Source organism: Mirounga angustirostris, unplaced genomic scaffold, assembly GCF_029215605.1.
Source record: "Mirounga angustirostris isolate CCGP_5_RB_7025 unplaced genomic scaffold, mMirAng1.0.hap1 SCAF_6, whole genome shotgun sequence".
In the NCBI taxonomy this organism is placed as follows: Eukaryota; Metazoa; Chordata; class Mammalia; order Carnivora; family Phocidae; genus Mirounga; species Mirounga angustirostris.
The window spans coordinates 43,074,094-43,101,326 of record NW_026991714.1 but is presented as its reverse complement, the minus strand read 5'-3'; the positions used below and the strand labels follow the sequence as shown (position 1 = coordinate 43,101,326).

General features: G+C 42.7%; 1 protein-coding gene across 1 annotated transcript; it reads left to right on the top strand.

Moving 5' to 3' along the window:
* The first annotated feature begins 901 nt into the window (after positions 1-901).
* RNASEL (ribonuclease L) lies at positions 902-26,998 on the top strand. The gene is given in 8 exon segments (XM_064594189.1): positions 902-1,059; positions 3,925-5,585; positions 13,647-13,732; positions 14,905-15,110; positions 22,446-22,578; positions 25,304-25,437; positions 26,316-26,424; positions 26,426-26,998. Coding segments are annotated over 7 exon segments (2,235 nt in total). The 5' UTR covers positions 902-1,059; positions 3,925-4,111; the 3' UTR covers positions 26,519-26,998.
* Positions 26,999-27,233: the final 235 nt, after the last annotated feature.

Here is a 27,233-nt window from a genome sequence, read left to right as displayed (position 1 = left end):
AAAGGGATGGAGGGAGACATCCTTATCTTTAGCCTTGGCCTTGGCCTAGGCGTCTCTCTGCATGTCCTCCCCCTTGGTTTCCCACCCACTCCTGAGCCTGCTTGCCTGTGCTCTTGGTGGTGGCTCCTTCTTCAGAGGCTGGAGCTCTGGACTCAGCCTCGTGCCTGGGGTCTCTGTGGGCAGACTGAAGTCTCCTCCTACCAGAACAGTTGTCATACTTTACATGTCTCTTGGGCCACCCCTTCTTGATTCTCCTGGTTCAAGATAGGCAGGAGTTGGTCTCCCCAGCAAGACTGGCTATTCCTTGAGGACAGGAATATTTCCCACTGCAGCGTTCAGTACACAGTATGCATCTCAGTGCTAGGAAAGTGGCAAGAACAGAACTTCTAGAGCAGAAAGGAATCTTAAAAACCATGTTACACGAGAGAACTGAGACTTCACATGGGTAAACCATCCACCCACCTGAGTTCACTCCCCTAAAGGGCCCCAGCACTGGCTGCAGGACCAAGTCTTTAGACTGCCAGACTGGTGCCCTTCGGGGGAAGGGGGGGGGGGTGCTCAGGGCCTCCAGGCAATGAGTGAGTTGAGTGTGCCCAGATGAGTGAGGGAGCTTGGGCTCTGGGTTTATGTAGTTTCTCTGAGCCTCAGATTCATCATCAGGGTTGTCAGGGGTTAACCGGGGTCATGTCACTTGTGAAGCAATGGTCAGGGGGCCCCCGCACCCAGTCGGTGCTCAATAAATGTTTCTTTACCACTCATTTCCCTCAATAGGGGATTTGGAATAACGTGGTAAAGACGAAGCGGGCTCGGCTCGGTGTGGCCGTCAGATGGGCCCTCTGCGGTCAGAGCGGAGGCCTCGCGGTCCTGCCAAGGGTTAAATGCGCTGTGGGCTCCGGGGCGGGTGGCTCTACTTTCCGGACTCTGTCCTCACTCCCTCTCTCTCTCTGCCCCGCCCCGCGGACTCAGTGATCGCAGAGAGGAAGTGCTTTGCTGCTGGCCCCGCGATCTGACGATTGAACGCTCTCCAAGGAAGAGCCGAGGGGCGTCTGAGTTTAGAAGGTAAGAGGGGCTGGAGAGCTGGGGTAGCTTGAGAAATTGTTACCTTTGAGGGATTCCTTGGGCTCCGGGCTCTGGAGATGGAAAGGGGTGATGCACAGCGCGGAGCCCGCCGGGCTCTCTGGTCCTGACCCCCCCCACCGCCCCCCCACCCCGGAATTGCAGGGTTCGCCCGCAGTCAGTCCAGTCCACGCCGTACCTAATCAAGCCGTCTCTCTCTGTCCAGCACCAATGGTGAGAGCGAGAAAACGAAACCGAAAGCAGGCTTGTACCTGACAGCTATTTTACTTGGGGGTTTCTTCGACTTCCCTTCTCTGCTCCTTTCTTTAGACCAGCCTGTCTCACACCTCCTTTGTTTATTCCTTTGGAATTCTGCTTTATGATCACCTGGGTCCTGAGCATTTTTGTTTGTTTTGTTTGCAAATTTTAATTTCCTATTTTAGCCACACCTCTACTTCCTCATCTTTTTATTTTATTCTTAACAAGTCACAGAATAGCTAAGATGAATGTTTACTAGAGTCAAAGGAAAGCAGGAATATCTGGATTTAATCACAATTTTGCTGATTGCACAATTTTGCACCTGTAGCAGGTGCAGTTTTACAAATCTTCAAGGACCAGTTCGGTGCTGTCTGGTGGCTGAACTGCGGCTCTGTTGCCCTCCTCTGACGAAGGGCAGTTGGACTAACTCAACACCACCAGCTCCCCCATTTGTGTAGCGTGTGAATGCACTTGGATGGCGAGAGTAGTAATCGCTGAAATTTGTTTTCGTGAAGGGACTTTATTAAGTCTATCGGTTATTGAATGACTAATATTTGCCATACTTTATATGCATGAGGGGACGGAAAATTGAGAATAACCTAATGTTACACAACTAGGCAGTAACAGTCTGAAGTTAAATGATCGAGGGTTCAAACTTAAATCTTGTGAGGTTGGAGTCTGAGCTCTTTCCACTTCTCTCTACTACTTTGAATAGAAGCACACATGCATAAAGACATGCCCAGAGCCAGTAAATGCATTGAGAGGTGTAAGAAATGCAAATTGAGGGTGCCTGGGTGGCTCAGTTGGTTAAGCAACTGCCTTCGGCTCAGGTCATGATCCTGGAGTCCCGGGATCGAGTCCCGCATCGGGCTCCCTGCTGGGCGGGGAGTCTGCTTCTCCCTCTGACCCTCCTCCCTCTCATGCTCTCTGTCTCTCATTCTCTCTGTCTCAAATAAATAAATAAAATCTTTAAACAAAAAAAAAAAGAAATGCAAATTGACACAAAACACATTTTTTTCCCTATAAATGAGGGGTTTTTTTTCCTCTTAAGAGACCATCTATTTCTAGTGAGAGGTTGTTAATATGACACTGGAAAAAATTTATTAACATAGGTTGAGAATTTTTAAAACAAGCATAATCCTTTTGTTACCGGACAGAGAACCGGTTCCAAACTCAGGTTTGCCTGCTGGCTGCTCACAAATCAGTACTAGAGAGGCAGGTAATGGTGGGAAAGGAAAGGCTGCTTTATTCAGGAAGCTGGCAACCTGGGAAGATGGCAGACTAATGTCTCAAAGACCGTCTTCCTCATCCTAGGGGAAGCTGGAGGGCTTTAGGGGGAAAGGCATGGGAAAGAGGGTGGGGGTGGGAGCTGCGTGCAGGAGTGGCAGGTGCAGGCAGTCAGTCGTATGTCAGTATGACCCTAAACAGGTAGGCTAGCATCTCTAGCAGCTGTTCCTGAATGGAGTTAGGCCTTATCTTCTGGGAAAGTCTGGTCCTTCACTCCTCAAGGCCAGTGGTCTGAAAATCTCAAGGAAAGTAAGTTAGTTCTGCTACAGATCAAGGGACTTAGGTCAGCAAGCAAAGAGTGGATAAGCTTGAAGCCAATTAACACTTAAGACCTGTTGGCAATGCTGTTACACTTCGACCAGTCATTCAATTCTTGGAAATCTATCATAAGAAATCTCTTATAAGATTTATCATAAGAAAACAAGCTTTAAAAAGCTAAATTTACTGCAACATTATTTAGAATGGTTAGAAAATTCCAATTTTAAAAATCTTGCTTAAAAGTTGTTTTTAAAAGCTGTTTAGTAATAGGGAAATGAAGCAACTGACTGGTGGCGTATTGCGGAGCCATTAAAAATGTTTTAAAAGACTTTGTGATAACATAGGAAATTATTTATACAATGGCATTAGATGAAAGAAAGCAGGATATTTATACGGGATCCTCACATAGCATGATCTCAACTATTTTTTTAAAAATTTATAGAAATACACTAAAATAGGGGCACCTGGGTGGTTCAGTTGGTTGGGCATCCGACTCTTGATATCAGTTCAGGTCATGATCTCAGAGTTGTGAGATTGAGCCCTGGGGTGGGCTCCCGGCATAGTGCAGAGTCTGCTTGAGATTCCCTCTCCCTCTCCCTCTGCCCCTCTCCCTGCTTGCACTGTCTCCCTCTCTAAATAAATAAATAAAAATCTTAAAAAAAAATACTAAAATCTTTTTTTAAAAGATTTTATTTATTTATTTGTCAGAGAGAGAGAGAGCAAGCACAAGCAGGGGGAACCACAGGCAGAGGGAGAAGCAGGCTCCCCACCGAGCAAGGAGCCTGACGTGGGACTTGATCCCAGGACCCTGGGATCATGACCTGAGCCTAAGGCAGACACTTAACCAACTGAGCCACCCAGGAGTCCCCTAAAATCTTAACAATGCCTATTTCTGGGTGGTGGGACTGCAGTGTAAAAATTTTCTTGTTTTTAATTTATATATGTTCATAATGTTCTATAATAAAAAGTTATATATAAATAAGTAGATGTATTTTGAAAAAGTTGCTAGTAAAATTAATTTTTCTAATTCAAATGCTTTCTCACTATTATAAAATTACAAAATAGCTCATCTCCAGGTGGAACGTTAGAAGACTCCAAGAGTATTTCCTTCCTCATATTGCTGGTCCACAGCCAGATAATCCCTGTTTAACCTGATAGTGCAAAGAGCTCCATGTCTCTTTGATCAAGTCCCAAGGAGATAAGTTTTCATTTTCTCAAAGGCACAGAGTTGTAGCCAGTGGTAATTACCATCATGGAGACCAAGAGCCATAACGACCTTCAGGAGAGACTCACACCCTCCAGCAATGAGAGGACATCAGTGGATGGCAATAAGTTAATTGGAGCCGTTAAAGACGAAGACATCGAGCTGGTCCAACAATTGCTGGAAAGAGGGGCTGATGTCAACTTCCAGGACGAGTGGGGCTGGTCACCTTTGCATAACGCGGTACAAAGTTGCCTGGAGGACATGGTGGATCTTCTGCTTCGTTATGGTGCTGACCCTTGTGTGAAGAAGAAGAATGAGGCCACTCCCTTCATCATTGCTGGGATTGTGGGAAATGTGAAGCTGCTCAAACTTTTCCTTTCTAAAGGTGCGGATGTCAATGAGTGTGATGCTAATGGCTTCACAGCTTTCATGGAAGCCGCTGTGAATGGGAGGGATAAAGCCTTAAAATTCCTGTACGAGAATGGGGCAAACGTGAATTTGAGCCGAAAGACAAAGAAGGATCAAAAGAGGCTTAGGAAAGGAGGGGCCACAGCTCTAATGGATGCTGCTGAAAATGGACATGTGGATGTCTTGAAGATCCTCCTTGATGAGATGGGGGCAGATGTCAAAGCCCGTGACAATATGGGCAGAAATGCTTTGATCTATGCATTTAGGAGTTCTGATGATAGAAATGTGGAGGACATCACTCGCCTTCTGCTGCACCATGGGGCTGATGTCAATGTGAGGGGAGAGAAAGGAAAGACACCCCTGATCCTGGCAGTGGAAAAGAAGCACTTGGGTTTGGTGCAGATACTTCTGGAACAAGAACATATAGAGATTAATGAGACAGACAGTGAGGGCAAAACAGCGCTTCTGTTGGCTGTCCAGCTCAGACTGAAGGAAATTGCTCAACTGTTATGCAACAAAGGAGCCATCACAGACTGTGGGGAACTTGTGATGATAGCGAGGCGCAACTATGACAGTTCCCTTGTAAAGCTTCTTCTCTCTCATGGGGCCAGAGAAGATTGTCCCCCTCCCGCTGAAGACTGGAAGCCTCAGAGCTCACGCTGGGGGAAGGCCTTGGAACACCTCCGCAGAATATACCGTCCTATGATTGGCAAACTCAAGATCTTTATTGATGAAGAATATAAGATTGCTGACACTTCTGAAGGGGGCATCTACCTTGGGTTCTATGAAGGGCAAGAAGTAGCTGTGAAACGATTCTATGAAGGCAGCACACGTGGACATCAGGAAGTCTCCTGTCTGCAGAGCTCCCGAGTAAACAGTGACTTGGTGACATTCTACGGGAGTGAGAGCTACAAGGACTGTCTGTATGTGTGTCTTGCCCTCTGTGAGCAGACCCTGGAGGAACACTTGGCCAAGCACAGTGGGCAGGCTGTGGAAAACGGGGAAGACGAGTTTGCCCGAAACACCCTCTTATCTGTATTTAAGGCTGTTGAAGAGCTACATCTGCTGTGTGAATACACTCACCAGGATCTGTGCCCACAAAACATCTTAATAGGTGAGTCCCCAGTCTTCTCTTAGAAATTGCGAGGTCTTTATTTACAAAAAGAAAAGATTTTCATTACAAGGAGGAAAGGAGTAGAGTAAGTGTGGATTCAGTGGAGATTAATGTAACAGATTCACAATGAGAGTGCTATTTCTCCTGCTACCAGGTATAACCCTTACCCCACGTGGAGGTGACAGATGCCAATGGAATACCAGGCTAACCTCATATTTCCTTTGGCAAATACAAATATGAAGGTTATGTCTTGGATGGAGTCAGCTCCAGAAATTTGAATTCCTAAAGTAGCCTGCCAGTCAGAGAATCCTGAAGGTGTGTTCCTTCAGCCAAGATGGTAGCCACTGTGAAATTTTTTTAAACGATTTTATTTATGTATTTGTCAGAGAGAGAGAGTAAGGGCACCCAAGCAGGGGAAGCGGCAGGCAGAGCAGGCAAAGGGAGAAGCAGGGTCCCCTCCGAGCAAGGAGCCTGATGCAGGACTCAATCCCAGGACCCTGGGATCATGACCTGAGCCGAAGGCAGAAGCTTAAGTGACTGAGCCACCCAGGCATCCCTCCACTGTGAAATTTAATGGCAAAACCAAGGTCAAAACTGGGCATGCCAGGATAAGATGCAACAAGTGAAACAGACTCCAAGTGGGCAGAACGAGTCAGCACCCACTGGCCTCAGCCAAAAACAAAATAAACGAAAGAAACATTAAAGGAAAGAAGCAGAGCTGAGTGTAAAGTCCCAAGAGGTGATGTGGTGCAGTAGGAAGAGTCTTGGCTTTAGCCATGTGTAGGGAGGCTTGCAGCCTAGTCATGCCACTTTGTAGCTTTGCAGCCTCAAACAAGTCACTTAGTTCTGTGAGCCTTAGTTTCCTCATTTAAGATGACGAACACCTCTTTCATAAGGTTGTTATGAGGTCTAAGTGCAGTGTGTTAGACAAGTTACCTGTACGTTGTAGGTACTCAGCAAAGGCCAGGTACTTGTCTAGAGGGCTAAGCAGAAACAGATACCTAATCTACAGACATGTACTGAGATTTAAGGTAGGTGTAAGGGAACAAGACAAAAAGAGGGTTCAGGTATTGAAAGGCAGAGAACAGTATTTAAGATCCTGGACAAGACCTGGAAGGAAGTAGGTAGACATCAGAATACAACTGGAATCTGGCTTTTAATTTGAGGACAGGTGCTAGTGGCACTCCTTCCTGGTTTTAAGCAACTTTGTTGGGGAGACTGACAAAGGCCAGAAATATGTGCAGCTCTACAAAGTGAAGCAGAATCCTCAAGATGCAGCCAAGGGCAGGGTCCTTCCCAGTTCTAACTGCTGATCTTGATGCAAAAGAGTCACATGTCACATTATAAAGAAAAATTACTTGTCACTAACTCTTCTCCAGAATTTCTGGCACCATCTCTTTTATTCTTAAGCTTGAACAGTAGAGAATTGAGAATTGACTATATTTCTGCCTCCAGGTGGTGAACCTAACACATACTACAGACTGTTCTTTGTATTAGATCCCTAAAATGATAGGGAAAGATTGTTAAATGAATCCCTAGCTGGAATCAAAATAACAAAAGAGGTTTTACAGGACAAAATCTTTGAGGAATCATAAAGAGACTGAACCTGATAGGATGGGATTAAAGAAATACATGGGAGCCCAGGACAAACGCAGGATGCCACAGCTAAATATTACTCATAAAAGTGGGAACAGTGCAAAGAAACACCACTCAGGAGTAATGGAAGCCAGAAGCAGGAGAGGACAAAAGATCAGCTAACAGGCAGATTGCTGCATCAGTAGAAAATAGGAAGATCATACCCTGTGCATTCCCCACAGACCAAGCATCTGTGCCAGGCCTGTCTGTCTGCAGACAGGGCTACTATTTGAGACACTGGGTGCCTGATAATCTCAAGAGAAACAAAGAGCAGTTAAATCCACAAGATTTCTGCCAAAGCACCCTACTAAGTGGCACATCCTGCTTACCCCCTAGTTTCACTGAATAAAACGCAAAGCAGAAGTTCAGACAACTGCCTCCTTCTCTCCCCTGTGTTGGGTGGCATTAACAGAAGCAACTCAAAGGGATCAAGGATTCTCAACTGCAAAGTAAGGCTTATAGTAAAAAATCACTGAAGATATTTATGAAGTGCTGATACCATGAAAAAGATGCATGAAATAGAAGAACTTAGACCCAAAGAAACAAAGCTAACTGAGTGTGTTAGTTTCCTATGGCTGCTGGAACAAATTATCACAAACTTGGTGGCTTAAAACAGGTAGAAATTTATTCTCCCATAGTTCTGGAGGCAAAAAGTATGAAATCAGTTCCACTGGCCCCAAATCATGTGTCAGCAAGGCCAAATTCCTTCTGTAGGCTGTGGGGGGAGACCCTTGCCTTTTCCCTGTTCTGGTGGGCAGCTAGTATTCCTTGGCTTGTGGCATCACCCCAATCTCTGCCTCTGTAGTCATTGCCTTCTCTTCTGTTGTCAGATCTCCCTTTACCTGCCTTGCATAAGGATATGTGTGATTGCATTTAGGACTCACCCTGCTAACCCAGGATAATCTCTACTATTTCAAGATTCTCTCTCTCTCTTTTTAGAGAGGGAGAGAGAGTGTGAGCAGGGAGGGGCAGAGGGAGAAGAGAGAGAATCTTAAGTAGTCTCCACACTCACCATAGAACCTAACATGGGGCTCGGTCCCACTACCTTGAGATCATGACCTGAGCCTAAATCAAGAGTCGGACGCTTAACTGACTAAGCCACCAGGTGCCCACTGTTTCAAGATTCTTAATCACATCTGCAAAGTCCTTTTGTGTGAGTGTGTAACTATATAAACTAATATTTGCAGATTCCAGGGATTAGGACATGGGCATTTACTTAGTTTGCCGTCCTGAGTAACCACAGTACTTTAAAGTAAGTATAATTAATAAAACCAGAGAACCAAGATAGGTTATTTCATCCAAGAAGCAACAATAAGCATTGTGAAAAGAACTGAATAGAGAATTTGGGAATTTAAAATATAATTGTTTAAAAATTTAAAACTCAAGACTGGATTGAAGATTAAATTAGCGAGCTAGAAGATGTGCCCGAGAAATTTTCCTAGGAAATAATAGAAAAGCATAAAAGGGTGGATAGGGAAAAAGGTTTAGAAGTCAGGATTTAGATCTGAAGTTCTATCAGGCATTTCAGAGGGAAGAAGTAATGAGGTTGAAGCAATATTTGGAAAAAAAAAAAAAGTGAGAATGTCCCAGAAATAAATATAGATATAGTTCTCTTATTGAAAACTCACCAAGAGCTGAGGGTAAATAAGGAAAAAAACCCATTGAGTCGCAACTTAAAGGAATATCAAAACATCAAGGGAGAAAAAGAAAACCTCAAAAGCTCCCAAGAGAAAACAAATTACCTACATAGAAACCAGAATCAGGATTGGTAAGAGACTTCTTTCAGCAGTAACCTGAATACAAAAAGAAGGAACTGAGGAGAAAGAACCTACTAACAGCTGAATCTTAGTATTCCCCCAGAATTCATATGTTGAAACCCTGCAGATATCTCTTCCAGATAGTGATTTCATTTTCTTCAGATACACTTCTGTTTTATCTATTTGTAATTTTTTGAGAAACCTTCATGCTGTTTTCCACTCTGGCTGCACCAATTTACATTCCCACCAAAAACACACAGGGTTCCCTTTTGTCCACATCTTCACCAACTCTTGTTATCTCCTGTTTTTTTGATAATTATTCTAACAGATGTGTGAGATGATATCACATTGTAGTTTTGATTTGCATTTCCCTGATAATTACTGATATTGAGCACTTTTTCATGTACCTGTTGGCTCTTTTAATGTCTTTGGAAAAATGTCTATTCAGGTCCTTTGCCCATTTTTTAATCAGAGCATTTGATTTTTGCTATTGAGTTGAATGAATTTCATATATATAAATATATATATATTTCATGTACATAAGTATATATTTCATATATATAAATTTCACATATATGTAAACATATATATTTCATATGCATAGAAATTTCATATATATAAATATATATTAATATGTATATTTACTCCATATCAGATACATGATTCGTAAATATTTTCTTCATTTCTATACATTGCATTTTCATTTTGTTGATGGTTTCTTTTGCTGTGCAGAAGCTTTTAGTCTGATGTAGTCTCACTTGTTTATTTTTGCTTTTGTTGCTCTGCTTTTGGTGTCATATCTAAAATATCATTGCTAAGACCAATATCAAGGTGCTTTTTCCCTATGTTTTCTTCTAGAAGTTTTACGGTTTCAGGTTTTACATTTAAGTCTTTAATCCATTTAAATTAGCTTTTGTGAGTGGCATAAGATAGGGGTCTACTTTCATTCTTTTGCATGTAACTATCCAGTTTTTCCAACATCATTTTTTGAAGAGATTATCTTTTCCCCATTGAGCATTCTTGGCTCCCTTGTCAAATATTAGTTGACTGCATATGTATGGGTTTATTTTTGGGCTCTTGATTCTGTTTCATTCATCTATGTGCCTGATTTTATACCAGTACTGTACTATTTTGATTATTAGGTCTTTGTAATATAATTTAAAACCAGGAAGTGTGATGCCTCCAGCTTTATTCTTTCTCAAAATTGCTTTGGATGGATTAGTGCCCTTATAAAAAGAGCTAGCTAGTTGTCTTTCTACCATATGAAGATACAGCAAAGAAGATGGCTGTCTATACACCAATATGAGGGCCCTTACCATGAACGCAATGCTGCTGACACCCTGAGCTCAGATTTCCAGTGTTCAGAGCTGTGCGAACTAAATAAATTTCTGTTGTTTAAGCCACACCCATCTACTGTAATTTGTTATAGCATCCAGAATTGACTAAGACAACCATCAAATTATACATGATTCAAAATAAATACATATTTTTGATTGAGTATTATTAACATACGGTGTTATATTAGTTTCAGGTATACAATATAATGATTCAGCAATTCTAGACATTACTCAGTGCTCATCATGAAAAGTGTACTTTAATCCCCTTTATTTCCCCCATCTCCCTACCCACCTCCCCTCTGGAAACCACCCGTTTGTTCTCTGTGTTTAAGAGTCTTTTTTTGTTTGCCCTTTTTTCTCCCTTTGTGAAATCATATGGTGTTTGGCTTTCTCTAACTGACTTACTTCACTTAGCATTATACTCTCTAGGACCATCCATATTGTCACAAATGGCAAGATCTCATTTTTTGATGGCTGAGTACTATTCCATTATATATGTGTATATATATGCCATATCTTTTTTACCCACTCATCTATTGATGGACACTTGAGATGCTTCCATATCTTGGTTATTGTAAATAATGTTGCAGCACATAAGTGTGCATATAACTTTTCAAATTAGTGGTTTTGTTTTCTTTGGGTAAATACTCAGTGGTGGAATTACTGGATATATGGTATTTCTATTTTCAACTTTTTGGGGAACCTCCATACTGTTTTCCACAGTGGCTGCACCAATTTACATTCCCACCAACAGTGTGCATAAGTGTTTCTTTCTCTTCACATTATTGCCAACACTTATTTATTGTCTTTTTGATTCTAGCCATTCTGACAAGGGTAAGGTGATATCTCTTCATGGTTTTGATTTGCATTTCCCTGAATGATGTTGAGAATCTTTTCTTGTGTCTGTTGGCCCTTTGTGTGTCTTCTTTGGAAAAAATGTCTATTCAGGACCTCTGCCCATTTTTAATCAAATTGTTTGTGTTTTTTGGTGTTGAGTTGCATATGTTCTTTATACATTTTTGATACTAACCCATTATTGGATATATCATGCAGATATCTTCTCCCATTCAGTAGGCTCCCTTGTCGTTTTGCTGATAGTTTCCTTTGCTGTGCAGAAGCTTTTTATTTTGGTGTAGTCCCAGTGGTTTAGTTTTGCTTTTGTTTTCCTTGCCTGAGGAGACATATCTGGAAAAATGTTCCTATGGCCAATGTCAAAGAAATTACTGTCTGGTTTTTTTTCTAGGGGTTTAATGGTTTCAGGTCTCACATTTAGGTCTTTAATCCATTTTGAGTTTATTTTGTGTATGGTCCATTTTCATTCTTTTGCATGTAGCTGTCCAGTTTTTCTAAGCACCAGTTGTTGAAATACATTTTTTAAACATTTAAGGATCTAGGAAGACTTCCTACCCACAGACCATATATGAAAGAACTGCTAGAGGATATGCATAAGGAAGGAGAGAAAGAGCCTGATAGACAACAGTGACTTATAAGCAGCAAAGAATAAACAAAAAAATTAATTGTTTAAGTAACCTAAATATGTGTTATTTTTAATGAAAAATTATTTATTTATTTAATTAACATTTTTAATTAAAAAATATCATCTTAGATGATATCGCTCTGGTGGGAGTGAGGATGAAGAGACTCTTGATTCACTGACAGCAGGGTGGAGTGTGCAAATTTTATCCTAACTCTGCCCATCAGCTGTTAGCAGTCTGTGATTCTATAAGTGCAGAAACTAAGTGTAAGAGTTTAAAATTTTTATAGCACTTTAACAATGTTGATTGAATCTAAAAATAAATTAAAAACCCTGGGGCTCGTTAAAAAAAAAAAAATCAAGTGTTAGAAGAGTTGTGAAGTGTTCCCTTAGGTGCTTGCAAATTTAAGTAGCAGAGAACTCAAAGTGGCTTAAACAGTGAAGGGGATTTATTAGTTGGGATAGCTGTAAGCAGTCCCTGGTTTCCAATCTTCACCCTCTGCCCCTTCAACCTCGTTGCAGGCTACTTTCCAACTTCATCCCTTCTCTCCAGGCTGTCGGGCCTCCTTTCTGTCAGAGTGGAATTCTTCAGGTTCCTTTCCACCTTGGGAATTCCTATCTGGAATTCTCTCTTCCCTGTTCCATTCACCCACGTGAATTCTACTGATCTCTGTTCTCAGTGTCCTTCCTTAAAGGAAGACTTTTCACTCCCACACAGCCATGTGGCTCTTGTTATACACTTTCAGAGCATCCTGCACTTTGGGCTAGCATTTTTAAAGTTGCCGTTAGGGGCACCTGGGTGGCTCAACCAGTTAAGCATCTGCCTTCGGCTCAGGTCATGATCCCAGGGTGCTGGGATCGAGCCTTGCATGGGGCTCTATGCTCTGCGCAGGGTCTGCTTGTCTCTCTCTGTCCCTCTCCCTACTTGCTCTCTCTCTTTCTAAAATAAATAAATAAATCTTTAAAAAAAATAAAGTTGCAATTAATTTTATATTCACTCATTGCTCAGAGACTCAAAACTCCACAGGGCCTGTGCTGTGTTCTCCTCTTTCACTGTCATTTTTCCCCTCACTAGACCCTGGTTGAATAGTTTAATTGTTTCGTTTTTGTTGGACTGTGGGTTTCCGCTCAACTTTGATATCTAAGTTTAGAACCAAAGGGGTTTGAGAAGCACACAATTGTGCTGACCATCCTGCTGCCTGTAGTTACCCAGTTTGCTTTCTTAGACACCTTCAAGCCAGAAGCAGGAGCTACTTCTTCAAGGACAGGTCACTGACTTGCTCTCCTTTCATCTTGTTCCTGACCTCACCCATCCATGCATCCTTCTTCCCGAAGACTCAGTGGCTTCCTTCAAGAGAGAGCGATTCTGAGGAGGGCAAGGATGTAGTGGCTCATTCCAAGCACATGGTTAATCCATGATAACTGATTACAGTGTCATAGGGGGCTGTGCTTGGTGGGCTTGATTGAGTGGAGCACTGTGGTAAGCTGCTCTTGGATTTGGAGTCTCGTTGGTTAGTTGTTACTTAGCCTTAGGAAGTCAACGTATCTCCTGCCAACAGTCCCTTAATAAATCTGTGCTCATTGCCCCCAGGAATTGCCTGAATGGGGAACTGGTTAACTTTATCCTCATCCTTCCCCATGCCCAGGCCTGGAGAAAATGAAATTTAAATCCTGCCATTGACTAATAAGTCAAATGACACTGTGCACATGGCTCTTTGAAGAGTAAATAGCCATGCAGATATAAGCTTTATTATTGCCTTCTTCAGAGATGATAGCGCATTTTGGTACATATTTATTTAAGTTAATTACAACATGAAGAGAGAGGATTTTCACTGTATCTCTACAAACTATCCCTTAGATTCCAAGAATGCTGTTTGCCTGGCAGATTTTAATGAAAGCATCAAGTGGACTGGAGAGCTGCAGGAAATCAAGAGAGATCTACAGGTAAATTCTACAATTGGTTTACTTTCCCATCTTTCTGCTTCCTTATTTGTTTCGTTCATTCCCTTATTTCCTATGGCCAATTAGACGTCATTTCTGTTTTACCTCTTCTAACTAACTTCCAAGGCATTCCCCCAGGGCTCACTGCCTTCACTCCTTTGCCGACAGTGGCATTTCTCTGGGCTGCTGTGGCCCTTTTCTGTATCTCTTTGGCTCTCTCTTCCTCCACCAGCTAGATAGGAAATGAATTGAGCATGCCATACCTCTTCTAAAATTACCTTCAGGAGGTATGTCCAAATGGCCTCCAAAATTCCTGCAGGAGGTATTTCCTGCCTGCAGACAAAGCAAATGGGATTTCTTTTCCCATTCCGTTCAAACTTGTATGCTAAACTCCTAGGAGGGCCAGATATGAAGGCTCTCTGAAACCCATGGGAGGGATTGGATTGGTCCTCAGCTTGAAAGAAACTAATCTTGGCCACAGAGGTTAAGAGCCTGAAATAGCTGTTTCTCCTGGGAGGAGACAGAAACAGAGCCTGACCCCTGTGGACCAAAGCTCCCAGGCTGACTCTCACCCTGTCCAGGCAATTTCCTCCTGGGGGGGTTCTCCAGGGTGCAGAACGTTCAACCCCAGGGCAAGAGCTCTCCAGCCACATCTGGCCTTTGCTGCTAAAAGGATTTTAGCTCCTTCCGTGACTGGTGTCTTGCCTGCTGTAGGAAGTGCCTATGTTGGCCTCCTGCTTGACCTTTCTTCCCTGTCATGGCCTAACTCCTGGAGCTGTCACCGTGTCCCACTGGACCTGGACTGGCTCCTTGATCTGCCATCTCACATAGTCCCAACCCAAAGTCTCAGTTTCCAGCCAGAGTCCTGGCATTTCCCTTGCTGAAAACAGTTTTCCTCTCCCCTGTTTATTGACATTCGATCCATACTTTAAGGTCCAGCTCAAATTCCTCTTCCTCTAAGCAGTTTGCCCTGACAACTCTGGCCTAGGATTATCTTTTGCTCCTTATAAACCTAAATTGTGGGGACCGTATACTGTCTTGAAGGGTTCTCCATGCAGAACCTGTGGACTCCTCGAGATTTCTCCCACTTTCCATTTGGTCATAACCTGCACCACACCTCCATACAGAGCGAGAATTCACAGACACCTTTCGCTTGATTTGTGGCTTTCGTGCAGGCCCTTGGACAGCTAGTCCTATATGTGGTAAGGAAGGGAGAGCTCCCTTTTGAGACACTGAAGACTAAAAGTAATGAAGAGGTGATTCAACTTTCTCCAGATGAGGAAACTCGGGACCTCATTCATCAACTGTTTAACCCTGGAGACAATGTGCAGGGGCACCTGAGTGGCCTGCTGGGTCATCCCTTCTTTTGGAGTTGGCAGAAGTAAGTAAAAGTTGCTCTCATAAATAAATAAATAAAATCTTTTAAAAAAAAAAAAAGTTGATGGCATATTCCAGGCCTCCAGAAGCAAGACAATGAGTGTATTAGTCATGAGATATATATATGTTCAAATGATATCTAGCTAGATAGATAGATATAGATATAGATATCCAAATGATAAATATAAATTTAGATTTACTTATTAAAAAATATTTTATTTATTTATTTAGAGAATCTTAAGTATGCTGTGCTGAGCACAGAACCCGATGTGGGGCTCTATTTCAGGACCCTGAGATCATGACCTGAGCCGAAATCAAGAGTGAGGCACTTTAACCAACTGAGCCACTCAGGCATCCCTATATATTTATTTTTTTAGAAGGAAATGGCTCATGCAGTATTAAGGCTGAGAATTCTCACGATCTGCCTCTGCAAGCTGGAGACGCAGGAAAGCCCATAGTGTAATTTAGTCCAAATCCAAAGGCCTGAGAACCAGGGGCACTGATGATGTGGGTTCCAGTAAGGGTCTGAAGGCCTGAGAACTGGGAGGGCTGAGGGCAAGAGAAGATTGATGGCCCAGCTGAAAAAAATCAGACAAGAAGGGATGAGTTCCATCTTTTATTCTATTTCTTTTTTTAATATTTATGTCAATAAAATTTATTTTTTTACCTTTCTTTTTTTAAATTTTATTTTATTATGTTATGTTAGTCACCATACAATACATCATTAATTTTTGATGTAGTGATCCACAATTCATTGTTTTCGTATAACACCCAGTGCTCCATGCAGTACGTGCCCTCCTTAATACCCATCACCAGGCTAACCCATCCCCCCACCCGCCTCCCCTCTAAAACCCTCAGATTGTTTCTCAGAGTCCGTAGTCTCTCATGGTTCATCTCTCGCTCCGATTTCCCCCCCTTCATTTTTCCCTTCCTTCTCCTAATGTCCTCCATGCTATTCCTTATGTTCCACAAATAAGTGAAACCATATGATAATTGACTTTCTCTGCTTGACTTATTTCACTTAGCATAATCCCTTCCGGTCCCATCCATGTTGATGTAAAAGTTGGGTATTCATCCTTTCTGATGGCTGAGTAATATTCCATTGTATATATGGACCACATCTTCTTTATCCATTAGTCTGTTGAAGGGCATCTTGGCTCTTTCCACAGTTTGGCTGTTGTGGACATTGCTGCTATGAACATTGGGGTGCATATGGCCCTTCTTTTCACTACATCTGGGTCTTTGGGGTAAATACCTAGGAGTGCAATTGCTGGGTCATAGGGTAGCGCTATTTTTAATTTTTTGAGGCACCTCCATACTGTTTTCCAAAGTGGCTGTACCAACTTGCATTCCCACCAGCAGTGTAAGAGGGTTCCCCTTTCTCCACAACCTCTCCAACATTTGTTGTTTCTTACCATGTCAATTTTTGCCATTCTAACTGGTGTAGGTGGTATCTCAATGTGGTTTTGATTTGAATTTCCCTGATGGCTAATGATGATGAACTCTTTTTCATGTGTTTGTTAGCCATTTGTATGTCTTCGGAGAATTGTCTGTTCGTATCTTCTGCCCATTTTTTGACTTGATTATTTGTTTTTTGGGTGTTGGGTTTGAGAAGTTCTTTATAGATCTTGGATACCAGCCCTTTATCTGTAGTGTCATTTGCAAATATCTTCTCCCATTCTGGGGGTTGCATCTTTGTTTTGTTGACTGTTTCCTTTGCTGTGCAGAAGCTTTTTATCTTGATGAAGTCCCAAAAGTTCATTTTTGCTTTTGTTTCACTAGACTTTGGAGATGTATCTTGAAAGAAGTTGCTGTGGTCGATGTCAAAGAGGTTACTGCCTATGTTCTCTTCTAGGATTTTGATGGATTCCTGTCTCATATTGAGGTCTTTCATCCATTTTGAGTTTATCTTTGTGAATGGTGTTAGAGAATGTTCGAGTTTCATTCTTCTGCATGTGGCTGTCCAATTTTTCCAGCACCATTTATTGAAGAGACTGCCTTTTCCCATTGCATATTTTTTCCTGCTTTGTTGAAGATTATTTGACCATAGAGTTGAGGGTCCATATCTGGGCTCTCTATTCTGTTCCATTGGTCTGTATGTCTGTTTTTGTGCCAGTACCATGCTGTCTTGGTGATCAACTTGTGATATAGCTTGAAATCGGGCAACATGATGACCCCAGCTTTGTTTTTCTTTTTCAACATTTCCTTGGCGATTGGGGGTCTTTTCTGATTCCATACAAATTTTAGGATTGTTTGTTCCTGCACTTTGAAAAATGTCATTGGACTTTTGATTGGGATGGCATTGAAGGTATAGATTGCTCTGGGTAGCATAGACATTTTTAACAATGTTTATTCTTCCAATCCATGAGCATGGAATATTTTTACATCTTTTTTTGTCTTCTTCAGTTTTCTTCATGAGCATTCTGTAGTTCCTAGAGTATAGATCCTTTACCTCTTTGGTTAGGTTTATTCCGAGGTATCTTATGGTTTTTGGTGCTATAGTAAATGGAATTGTTTCTCTAATTTCTCTTTCTACAGTTGCATTGTTATTGTATAAGAAAGCAACTGATTTCTGTGCATTGATTTTGTATCCTGCCACATTACTGAATTGCTGGATGAGTTCTAGTAATTTTGGGATGGAGTCTTTTGGGTTTTCCACATAAAGTATCATGTCATCTGCGAAAAGAGAGAGTTTGACTTCTTCTTTGCCAATCTGAATACCTTTTATTTCGTTTTGTTGTCTGATTGCTGTTGCTAGGACTTTTAGTACTATGTTGAACAATAGTGGCAAGAGTGGGCATCCTTGATGTGTTCCTGATCTTAAGGGAAAGGCTCTCAGCTTTTCCCCATTGAGGATGATATTTGCTGTGGGTTTTTCATAGATGGATTTTATGAACTTGAGGAATATTCCCTCTACCCCTATACTCTGAAGAGTTTTAATCAGGAAAGGATGTTGTATTTTGTCAAATGCTTTTTCCGCATCAATTGAGAGGACCATATGGTTCTTCTCTCTCCTCCTATTAATGTGTCCTATCACACTGATTGATTTGTGAATATTGAACCACTCTTGCATCCTGGGGATAAATCCGACTTGGTCGTTGTGGATGATCCTTTTACTGTATTGTTGGATCCTATTAGCTTGGATTTTGTTGAGGATTTGGGAATCCATATCCATCAGGGATATCAGTCTGAAATTCTCCTTTTTGATGGGGTCTTTGCCTGGTTTGGGGATTAAGGTAATGCTGGCCTCATAGGATGAGTCTGGAAGCTTTCCTTCTGTTTCTATTTTTTGAAACAACTTCAGGAGAATAGGTATTATTTCTTCTTTGAGTGTTTGGTAGAATTCTCCAGGGAATCCATCAGGCCCTGGACTCTTGTTTTTGGGAGGTTTTTGATCACTGCTTCAATCTCGTTACTGGTTATTGGCATATTCAGGTTGTCAATTTCTTCCTGTTTCAGTCTTAGCCGTTTGTAGGTTTCCAGGAAGGCATCCATTTCATCCAGATTGCTCAGTTTATTTGCATAGAGTTGTTGATAATAATTTCTAATAATTATTTCTATTTCCTTGATGTTAGTTGGGATCTCTCCCCTTTCATTCATAATTTTATTAATTTGGGTCCTTTCTCTTTTCTTTTGGATAAGTCTGGCCAGTGGTTTATCAATCTTACTAATTCTTTCAAAGAACCAGCTTCTAGTTTTGTTGATCTGATCTACTTGTTTCTGGTTTCTAATTCATTGATCTCTGCTCTAATCTTAATTATTTCTCTTCTAATGCATGGCTTAGGCATCGTTTGTTGCTTTTTCTCTAGTTCTTTAAGGTGTAGGGTTAGTTGGTGAATTTGAGATTTTTCTATTTTTTTGAGTGAGGCTTGGATGGCTATGTATTTCCCCCTTAGGACCGGCTTTGCAGTGTCCCATGGGTTTTGGACCAATGTGTTTTCATTCTCATTGGTTTCCATGAATTGTTTAAGTTCTTCTTTTATTTCCTGGTTGACCCAAACATTCTTGAGCAGAGTGGTCTTTAGCTTCCAGGTGTTTGAATTTCTGCCAAATTTTTTCTTGTGATTGAGTTCCAGTTTTAAAGCATTATGGTCTGAGAATATGCAGGGAATAATCTCAATCTTTTGGTATTGGTTGAGACCTGATTTGTGACCCACTATGTGGTCTATTCTGGAGACAGTTCCATGTGCATTCGAGAATAATGAGTATTCTGTTGTTGTAGGGTAGAATGTTCTGTATATATCTATGAGGTCCATCTGGTCCAGTGTGTCATTCAAAGCTCTTGTTTCTTTGTTGATTTTCTGCTTAGATGATTTGTCTATTGCTCAGATGAGGTCTCCTACAATTAACCTGTTGTTATCAATATGACTCTTTATTTTGGTTAACAGTTGGCTTATGTAGATGGCTGCTCCCATGTTGGGGAGCCTAGATATTTACAATTGTTAGATCTTCTTGTTGGATAGACCCTTTAAAAATGATATAGTGTCCTTCTGTGTCTCTAACTACAGTCTTTAGTTTAAAATCTAATTTGTCTGAGAATTGCTACCCCAGCTTTCTTTTGAGGTCCGCTGGCATGGAAGATGGATCTCCATTCCTTCACTTTCAGTCTGGATGTATCTTTAGGTTCAAAATGAGTCTCTTGTAGACAGCATATGGATGGGTCCTGTCTTTTTATCCAGTCTGCAACCCTGTGCCGTTTTATGGGAGCATTGAGGCCGTCCACATTGATTTCATTCGTTCTCATTGGTTGAGAGTGATTATTGAAAGATATGAATTTATTGTCATCATGATGCCTGTGAAGACCTTGTTTTTATAGATTGTCCCTGTAAATTTCTTTTCTATATCACTCTTGTAGTCTTTCTCCTCTTATAGAACCCCCCTTAATATTTCTTGCAGGGCCGGCCTAGTGGTCACATGTTCTTTCAGTTTCTGCCTGTCTTGGAAGCTCTGCATCTCTCCATCCATTCTAAATGACAGCCTTGCCGGATAAAGTATTCTTGGCTGCATGTTCTTCTTGTTTAGTACCTTAAATATGTCTTTCCAGGCCTTTCTGGCTTGCCAGGTCTCTGTGGATAGGTCTGACCTTATTCTTATGTTCCTCTCTCTGTACGTAAGGAATCTCTTCCCCCTAACTGCTCTTAAGATGGTTTTCTTGGTTCTAAGATTTGTGAGTTTTACTATTACATGCTGGGGTGTTGGCCTGTTTTTCTTGATCCTGGGAGGGGTCCTCTCTGCCTCTAGGACACAAATGTTTTTTTCAATCCCCAGATTAGGGAAGTTCTCAGATACGATTTGCTCAATTATATCTTCTAGTCCTCTCTCTCTCCCCACCCCTCAGGGATCCCAATAATTCTGACATTGGAACATTTCATGGTGTCACTTATTTCTCTGATTCTATTTTCATGGATTCTGAATTGTTTTTCCCTGGCCTTCTCTTTTCCCTTTTTATCTACTAAATGGTCTTCCATGTCACAAATTCGTTCTTCTACCTTGCTTACCCTAGCTGTTAGATTATCTAGATTAGATTGGATCTCATTGATAGCATTTTTAAGTTCTGCCAATTCAGCTTTCATTTCTGCCCCTAGAGACTCTATGTTGCCATTAATTGATTTCTCCATTCTAGCTATTGTCTTCACAATTGCTAGCTTGAATTCCATCTCCGACATCTTGGTTATATCTGAATCCATTTGTAAATCTTTGGCATAAATCATAATCTCTGAGTCTTTCTTATTTTGGGGGTTCCTTCTCCTAGTCATTCTGTTGAGGGGTGTTTGAGGGAATGTATAGAGTCCAAATTATTGACCAGAACCCAAGCAAGATGCACCTGTTTTCTAGGGACCGTAGGGTTGCTGGCCTCTTGTTTTCCCAGCCTGTCTTCTGGGGGGAGGGGCCTGCCTCACTGTTACTCAGGCAACCCTGTTTGGGCAGAGTTGCCCTGCCCCCTATGGGGTGGGATGGGCTTGGTGAAAACCGGTTTTGGGGGGCTTTTGTTCTCTGGGGGCTTTCCCTGGCAGCTTTCTGCGTCTCTTCTGAGAGAGCAGAAGAGACCATTTCCAACCCTCTGCCTCAGAGCAGAGAGATCGCCATCTGTTCTTCAGTGAGCTCTCCTGGCCACACTATCTCAGTTTCTGTCCGTGCTGCTATAAACAGCAGCGTCCTGGGTTGTCCGCCTCTCTGCAGGGCTCCCAGTCCTGCCTCCAGGTCAGGGCACGTCTCTGCTCTTTGTGCTTCTAAAACCAGCAGCCACCCCAGTTTGCACGCTTGGCCCTGCTCTGGGTTTCCCTCTGGGGGGGCTGCCCTAAAGTCCTTTCCCTGCTGCTACTGGTCTGCAAGTCTGTGCCCCAGCCCCAGCACGAGAGGCCATTGCTCACCAGTGGTGTAGGATCCCCACAGCTCCCTACCCCTTCTGTTTATCCTCTGACATCTGCCCGTGGAATCCCAGCTCCCTGCTTGTACCTTGAAACCAACCACCTGCGATATTCTGTTTGTAGAGATCCAGATCTATCTTCTTACATCTCAGGCTGATTTTGTGGGTGTTCAGAGTGGTCTGGTAGATATCCAGCTCAGTTCCAGGGACTGGTTGGAATAGGGTCCCCTACTCCTCCGCCATCTTTTCCCCTCTTCCATCTTCTATTCTAAATAGGCTGTCAGTGGGTTGGATGAGGCCCATTCACACTGGGGATGGTGATCTGCCTTACTGAGTTTACCAGCTCAAATGCGAATCTCATCTGGAAACACCTCACAGATACACCTAGAATAATATTTAATCTGGGCCCCTTGTGGCCAGACAAATTAACACATGACATTAACTATAGTGGTAGGGCGGTGTGGGAATGAGTCAGGCTAGGAATCAACAGACCCAGGCTCTCCTCTCAGCTTGGCATTTCCTGGCTGTGTGTCTTTGGAGCAGTGACTTAACCTCTCTAGATTCTGTTTTTGTTTTGTTTTCTTTCTTTTTTTTTAATTTTAAAGATTTTATTTATTTATTTGACAGAGAGATAGAGCACAAGTAGGCAGAGCAGTAGGCAGAGGAAGAGGGAGAAGCAGAGTCCCCATGGAGCAGGGAGCCCGATGTGGGGCTCGATCCCAGAACCCTGAGATCATGACCTGAGCCGAAGGCAGACGCTTAACCAACTGAGCTACCCAGGCATCCCTCTGGTTTTGTTTTCTGAAGAACAGTAAAAGAGAGAGAGAAAAAGATGCCTGTCTGCCTCTCTCATCATGCAGGATTTTTAGAGACATGGTTTTACTACTTTTATCAAAAAGCAAAATGTAACATTGTTTTCTTTCTGAAAAGAGAGGGCAGATGGAATGACCATGATAATTCTGTCATCCTCAGCCGCTATAGGACCCTTAGGGATGTGGGAAATGAATCTGACATTAAAAGGCCATTGCTTACAAGCAAGATTGTCCAACTACTACGACTTGAAAAATCTGAATGTTCCAGAAGTTTTGCCAAGTGGACTTCTAAGGTATGAACAATTCCTATGGTCTGGAAGTTATTCTAGGAATAAGGATCTGTTAATGTGTTAAGTTAGTTTTTCTAACTTTTTTTTTTTTTTTTTTTATTGTTGGCCTGGCTCAACCAAGGGGTGGAAGAGGTGATTTCCCTGCCTGTCTCTCCATCCCAGTCCCCGTCTGCCCTGTTGGGTCCCTGCTCCATCTTTCAGAGGCCAGGCCCTCCTGACAGACTTTCATCTACACTCCTCTTTAGGAAGGCCTTGTCCCAGTCTAGGGGTCTTTTCCTTTCTTAGGGCTCTTTCCTTCCAGCCTTGGTTCTAAGAGAGGCCCGGCTAATGATCTTATTACTACTGTGACAAGAGCAGCTGATTAAATAAGAGTTTAACCCCAAGGAGCTGCTCCACCATGAGGCTTCTCATCCAGGGAGCGATCGGCTGCCTCTGCTGTCTGTGTACAGCCCAGCTCTGAGCAGTCACATCTACCTTCTGCCTGAGAAAACACACCGTGAAGAAAAGGTGATCTTTCAAATTCCTCCTCTTCAGGAAAGGGTCCACCTAACTTGAACTAAATATAGTAAAACATAAAAAATCAGCCGTCATCTCAAGCTAATCGGTGCTATCAGAACTTTCTTTTTTTTAAGGTTTATTTATCTTCAGAGAGAGAGTGCATGCGTGTGTGTGAGAGCAGGGAGGGGGGAGGGGCAGGGGGAGATGGAGAGAGTGAGAGAGAATCTTAAGCAGACTCTGTGCTGAGTGTGGAGCCCGAGGCAGGGCTACATCTCTGAGATTATGACCTGAGCCGAAACCAAGAGTTGGACACTTAACCAACTGTGTCACCCAGGCACCTCCCAGAACTTTCATTATTATTACTTAGCAGACATCTATCAAGTACCAGTTACCTGCTGGACCCACACGAGGCCATGGGCATGTGAAGCAGAGTACAGCATGGTCCATGCAGGGCCGAGAGACCCACGGAAACATTGCCTGTGGGATGCATGCTGGGCAGCCCAGAGACTGTGCAAAGCACTATGGGAGAATCCATACTCCTCAGCTCTTTGACTGAGACCAACAGCTTCCCTATCCTGTGCCTGATCTAGGACTGCTTCTCCCACACCTCTTTGTTTCTGGCTCTCATTTTGCTTTCCTTCCCTCGCTTGCCCCTAGATGATACATCACACTCATAATTGCTGCCTTGGTGTCCATCTTTCCGGCTACCCTGCAAATTCCGCAAGTGAAGAGACTGTCTGTTGTCTTGTCACTACTGAATTCCTGGCATGGAGTAGGTGCACCATGACTCTGCTAATGAATGTCTATAAAACTTCAGCTAAGGGGCGCCTGGGTGGCTCAGTCGGTTAAGCGTCTGCCTTGGGCTCAGGTCATGATCTCAGGGTCCTGGGATCGAGCCCTGTGCCTGGCTCCTTGCTCAGTGGGAAGCCTGTTTTGCCCTCTCCCTCTGCCCCTTCAGCCTGCTCGTGCTCTCTCTCAAATAAATAAAATCTTAAAAAAAAAAAAGCCTCTTCTAAAACTTGCAGATATAGAGAAGTCTGAAACCAAAGCCGATGACAGTAATAGCTGACAATTCTCTAGTGCTGACTATATGGCAGTTACCATTCCCAGGGCTTTATGAGTCTCCACAGTTAATCCTTATAACAACCTCTGAGCTAATTGCCTCCGTGTCACAGGTGGGCCCATGGAGGCATAGACAAATCACTTTTTCCAACGGTCCAGAGCCAGCCCCAGAGTCTGCTGCTGGGCAGTCTGGCTGCCGAGGCCGTGCGCTAAGGCCACTCCCTGCAGGAAGAGATGGTGCCATCGAGTCCACCAATCCATTTAATGGTTGAGCACATTGAGACTCAGAGGTGTGACCTGAAATAGCCAGGACTGGAGAGGCAGAGATTGGCAGAACCGGGAGGAAAACCTGTTCTTTCGTTTCCCAGTTCATCAGTTCTTTCCCCTAAACTTCATTGACTTATACTGAATTTTGACAGACTCAAGTCTTATCTGTTAGTTCCCAAGTGAGACTTTGGTTTTCTGTTGCTTTTCGTGACTTGCCCATTTTCACGGCTGGACGTTCAGCTTTGTGGCGGTGCGGAGGAGCCAGGTTTTCCAGTGTTTGCTGCTGCCTCCTCTCCACAGGCCACCCCGTCCTGCCACACAGACAGGCTTTCTAAATATGACAGCCATCGACAAGGGTGCACGCACAAAGAGAGAGGCGTCGACTTGAGAGAAGCTGCTCTGGGACACTTAGAGGCAAGGAGAAACATGACACCTTTGGAAATAAATTCAAAACAAAACCGAACAAAAACAACCACCCTCGCTTCGGCAATGGCTGTCAGGTCTATTGTTAGTCTGAATGAATCCTCTTCAAGGGGGAAATGTAATCAGTTACCAACTCGGATGGGTCACTGCAAGGATAAAAATACTGCATAGCATGATGAGCAAATTTCCTGGTATAACAGCCAAAGAATTCCTAAGCCATGTTTCAATATATGTAATTTCTCATGAAAATAGTTCACTTGGAAAAGAGAGACTGGAATGTAGAGTTCCTTATGATCCTGCATCCAGACACCATTACTGTATAGTATTTACTTCCATTCATTTCTTTCTATTAATTTGCTCTATTAATTAGTGGTAAATTGGGCATATATTCAAATTTGTATTTTGCCTCTTTGTATTAACATCTCATGAGGATTTATTCTGTAGTGCTACCACATTTTTTGCATAATGTTTTTTTTAGATTGACAAGTATGTTATGGAAGAAATGAATAAGTTTTATAGATATAAAAGGTACACCTATAAGGACACTGTGCATGATCTGCTAAAGTTCATCCGGAATCTGGGAGAACATATTAATGAAGAAAAAAATAAGGAGTGAGTATTATTTCTGTTCCTGTAAGCCATATATGAAATGAGGATGATTAAAAAATCCCATTCTAAATTTATATCTGCTATTTGTTAGAAAGAAGAAATTTGTTTTGATGAAATGAAAAGTAATTCCTTCCCTCTGTTTGGAAAAGGGCCAACACATTGTCAGAACAATGAATGTTGGATGTGCCTGGCAGGTTCTCATCTTCCTTCTTAGCTTTTTTTTTTTTTTTTAAAGATTTTATTTATTTATTTGACAGAGACAGAGATAGCGAGAACAGGAACACAAGCAGCGGGAGTGGGAGAGGGAGAAGCAGGCCTCCCGCGGAGCAGGGAGCCCAATGCGGGGCTCGATCCCAGGATCCTGGGATCATGACCTGAGCTGAAGGCAGACGCTTAACGACTGAGCCACCCAGGCGCCCCTCCTTCTTAGCTTTTTGCTGAGCCCTCTTGAACAGAAGGGTAGTGACTCCCTCGTGGGAAGCAGTGCAGGGGACTGGGCAGCTGGGTAAGGTGAATGTAGCACTGTAAATGTCTAAAAAGTAGACCCGTGTTAGTAAAATCAGCTTTTGCTGCCCAAAATGGTAGCTGCAAACTCAAAAAACCTTGCAGTTTTCAGGGCTCTTTTGGATTTTGGAACTGTAGGTAAGAGATTGTGGAACTATATCATCTCCATGTTATGAATGATAAAACTGGGGTTCACAAATAAGTTGCCAGTTAGCTGAAGAGTTGTTAGGAGATGAATCTTGTTCTGTCGGATTCCAAAGTCCTGACATGCTGTGCTCTAGAAATTGAGGGAGCAAAGAGATCTCCGGGCCCAGATGCTATAAAGGGGGAAGATGATCTGGGGACCACCATGCTAATACATTTATGTTTCATTTCAGGATGAGGTCGAGAATTGGAGAACCTTTCCAGTATTTGCAGAAGAATTTTCCCGATCTGGTCATGTATGTCTATAAGAAACTACAGAACACAGAATACAGAAAGCATTTCCCCAAAAACTCACAATCCAAACAAGCATTGGTGTGATGAAGGTCAGCCCTCAGTGGTGGCTGAGGCTTTCGCTTTCAGGGAGGCACTTATTTAGCTGTGTGATCCTGGGCATGTCACAACTCTCTGGGCCTCTTAACTAACCTGGTTGCTTGCAAGGGTGAGTTAGATAGTGGATGTGTCAGGTCCTGGCACAGTGCTCAGTATTCCCCACATGTTTATAACCAAAAAAGTATACACTCCAACTACCCTCCTTGTCCTTCTTACAGGTAAAGCTTAGTGGCAGGAGCTGGGTGGGGGGGGGCATCTTGCTAAGAGTCCTCTTATCAGTTGCAACGAAGGAGTGAGTGCTTAGACCTCTAATGCTTGATTATCTCATTTGGTTCTCCCAATGGCCTTGCAAGCTAGGGTTTGTTATCTCCACATAAGAACTGGCAGACCTGGGGCACTTGGCTGGCTCATTCGGTAAAGCATGTGACTCTTGGTCTTGGGGTTGTGAGTTTGAGCCCCATGGTGGGTGTGGAGATTACTTAAAATCTCTGAAAAAAAAAAAAAAAGAACAAGAACTGGTAGACTTGAGACTCAGACAGTTTGAACTACTTGCCCAAGATCACACAGTTTTTAAGGAGCACTGTATAAATGCATGTTGTGTTATTGTTATTACTCACCTGGGTACTTTTGAACTTAATTACTAGCCCAGGGATCTTCTGGATGGATCCCAAAAGGAATATGTCAAGGGGACTCCAGGAAGCTCATTCATTCATTGACTCCACTTATTCATTCATTCAATATTTTTTGAGCACCTAGAATAA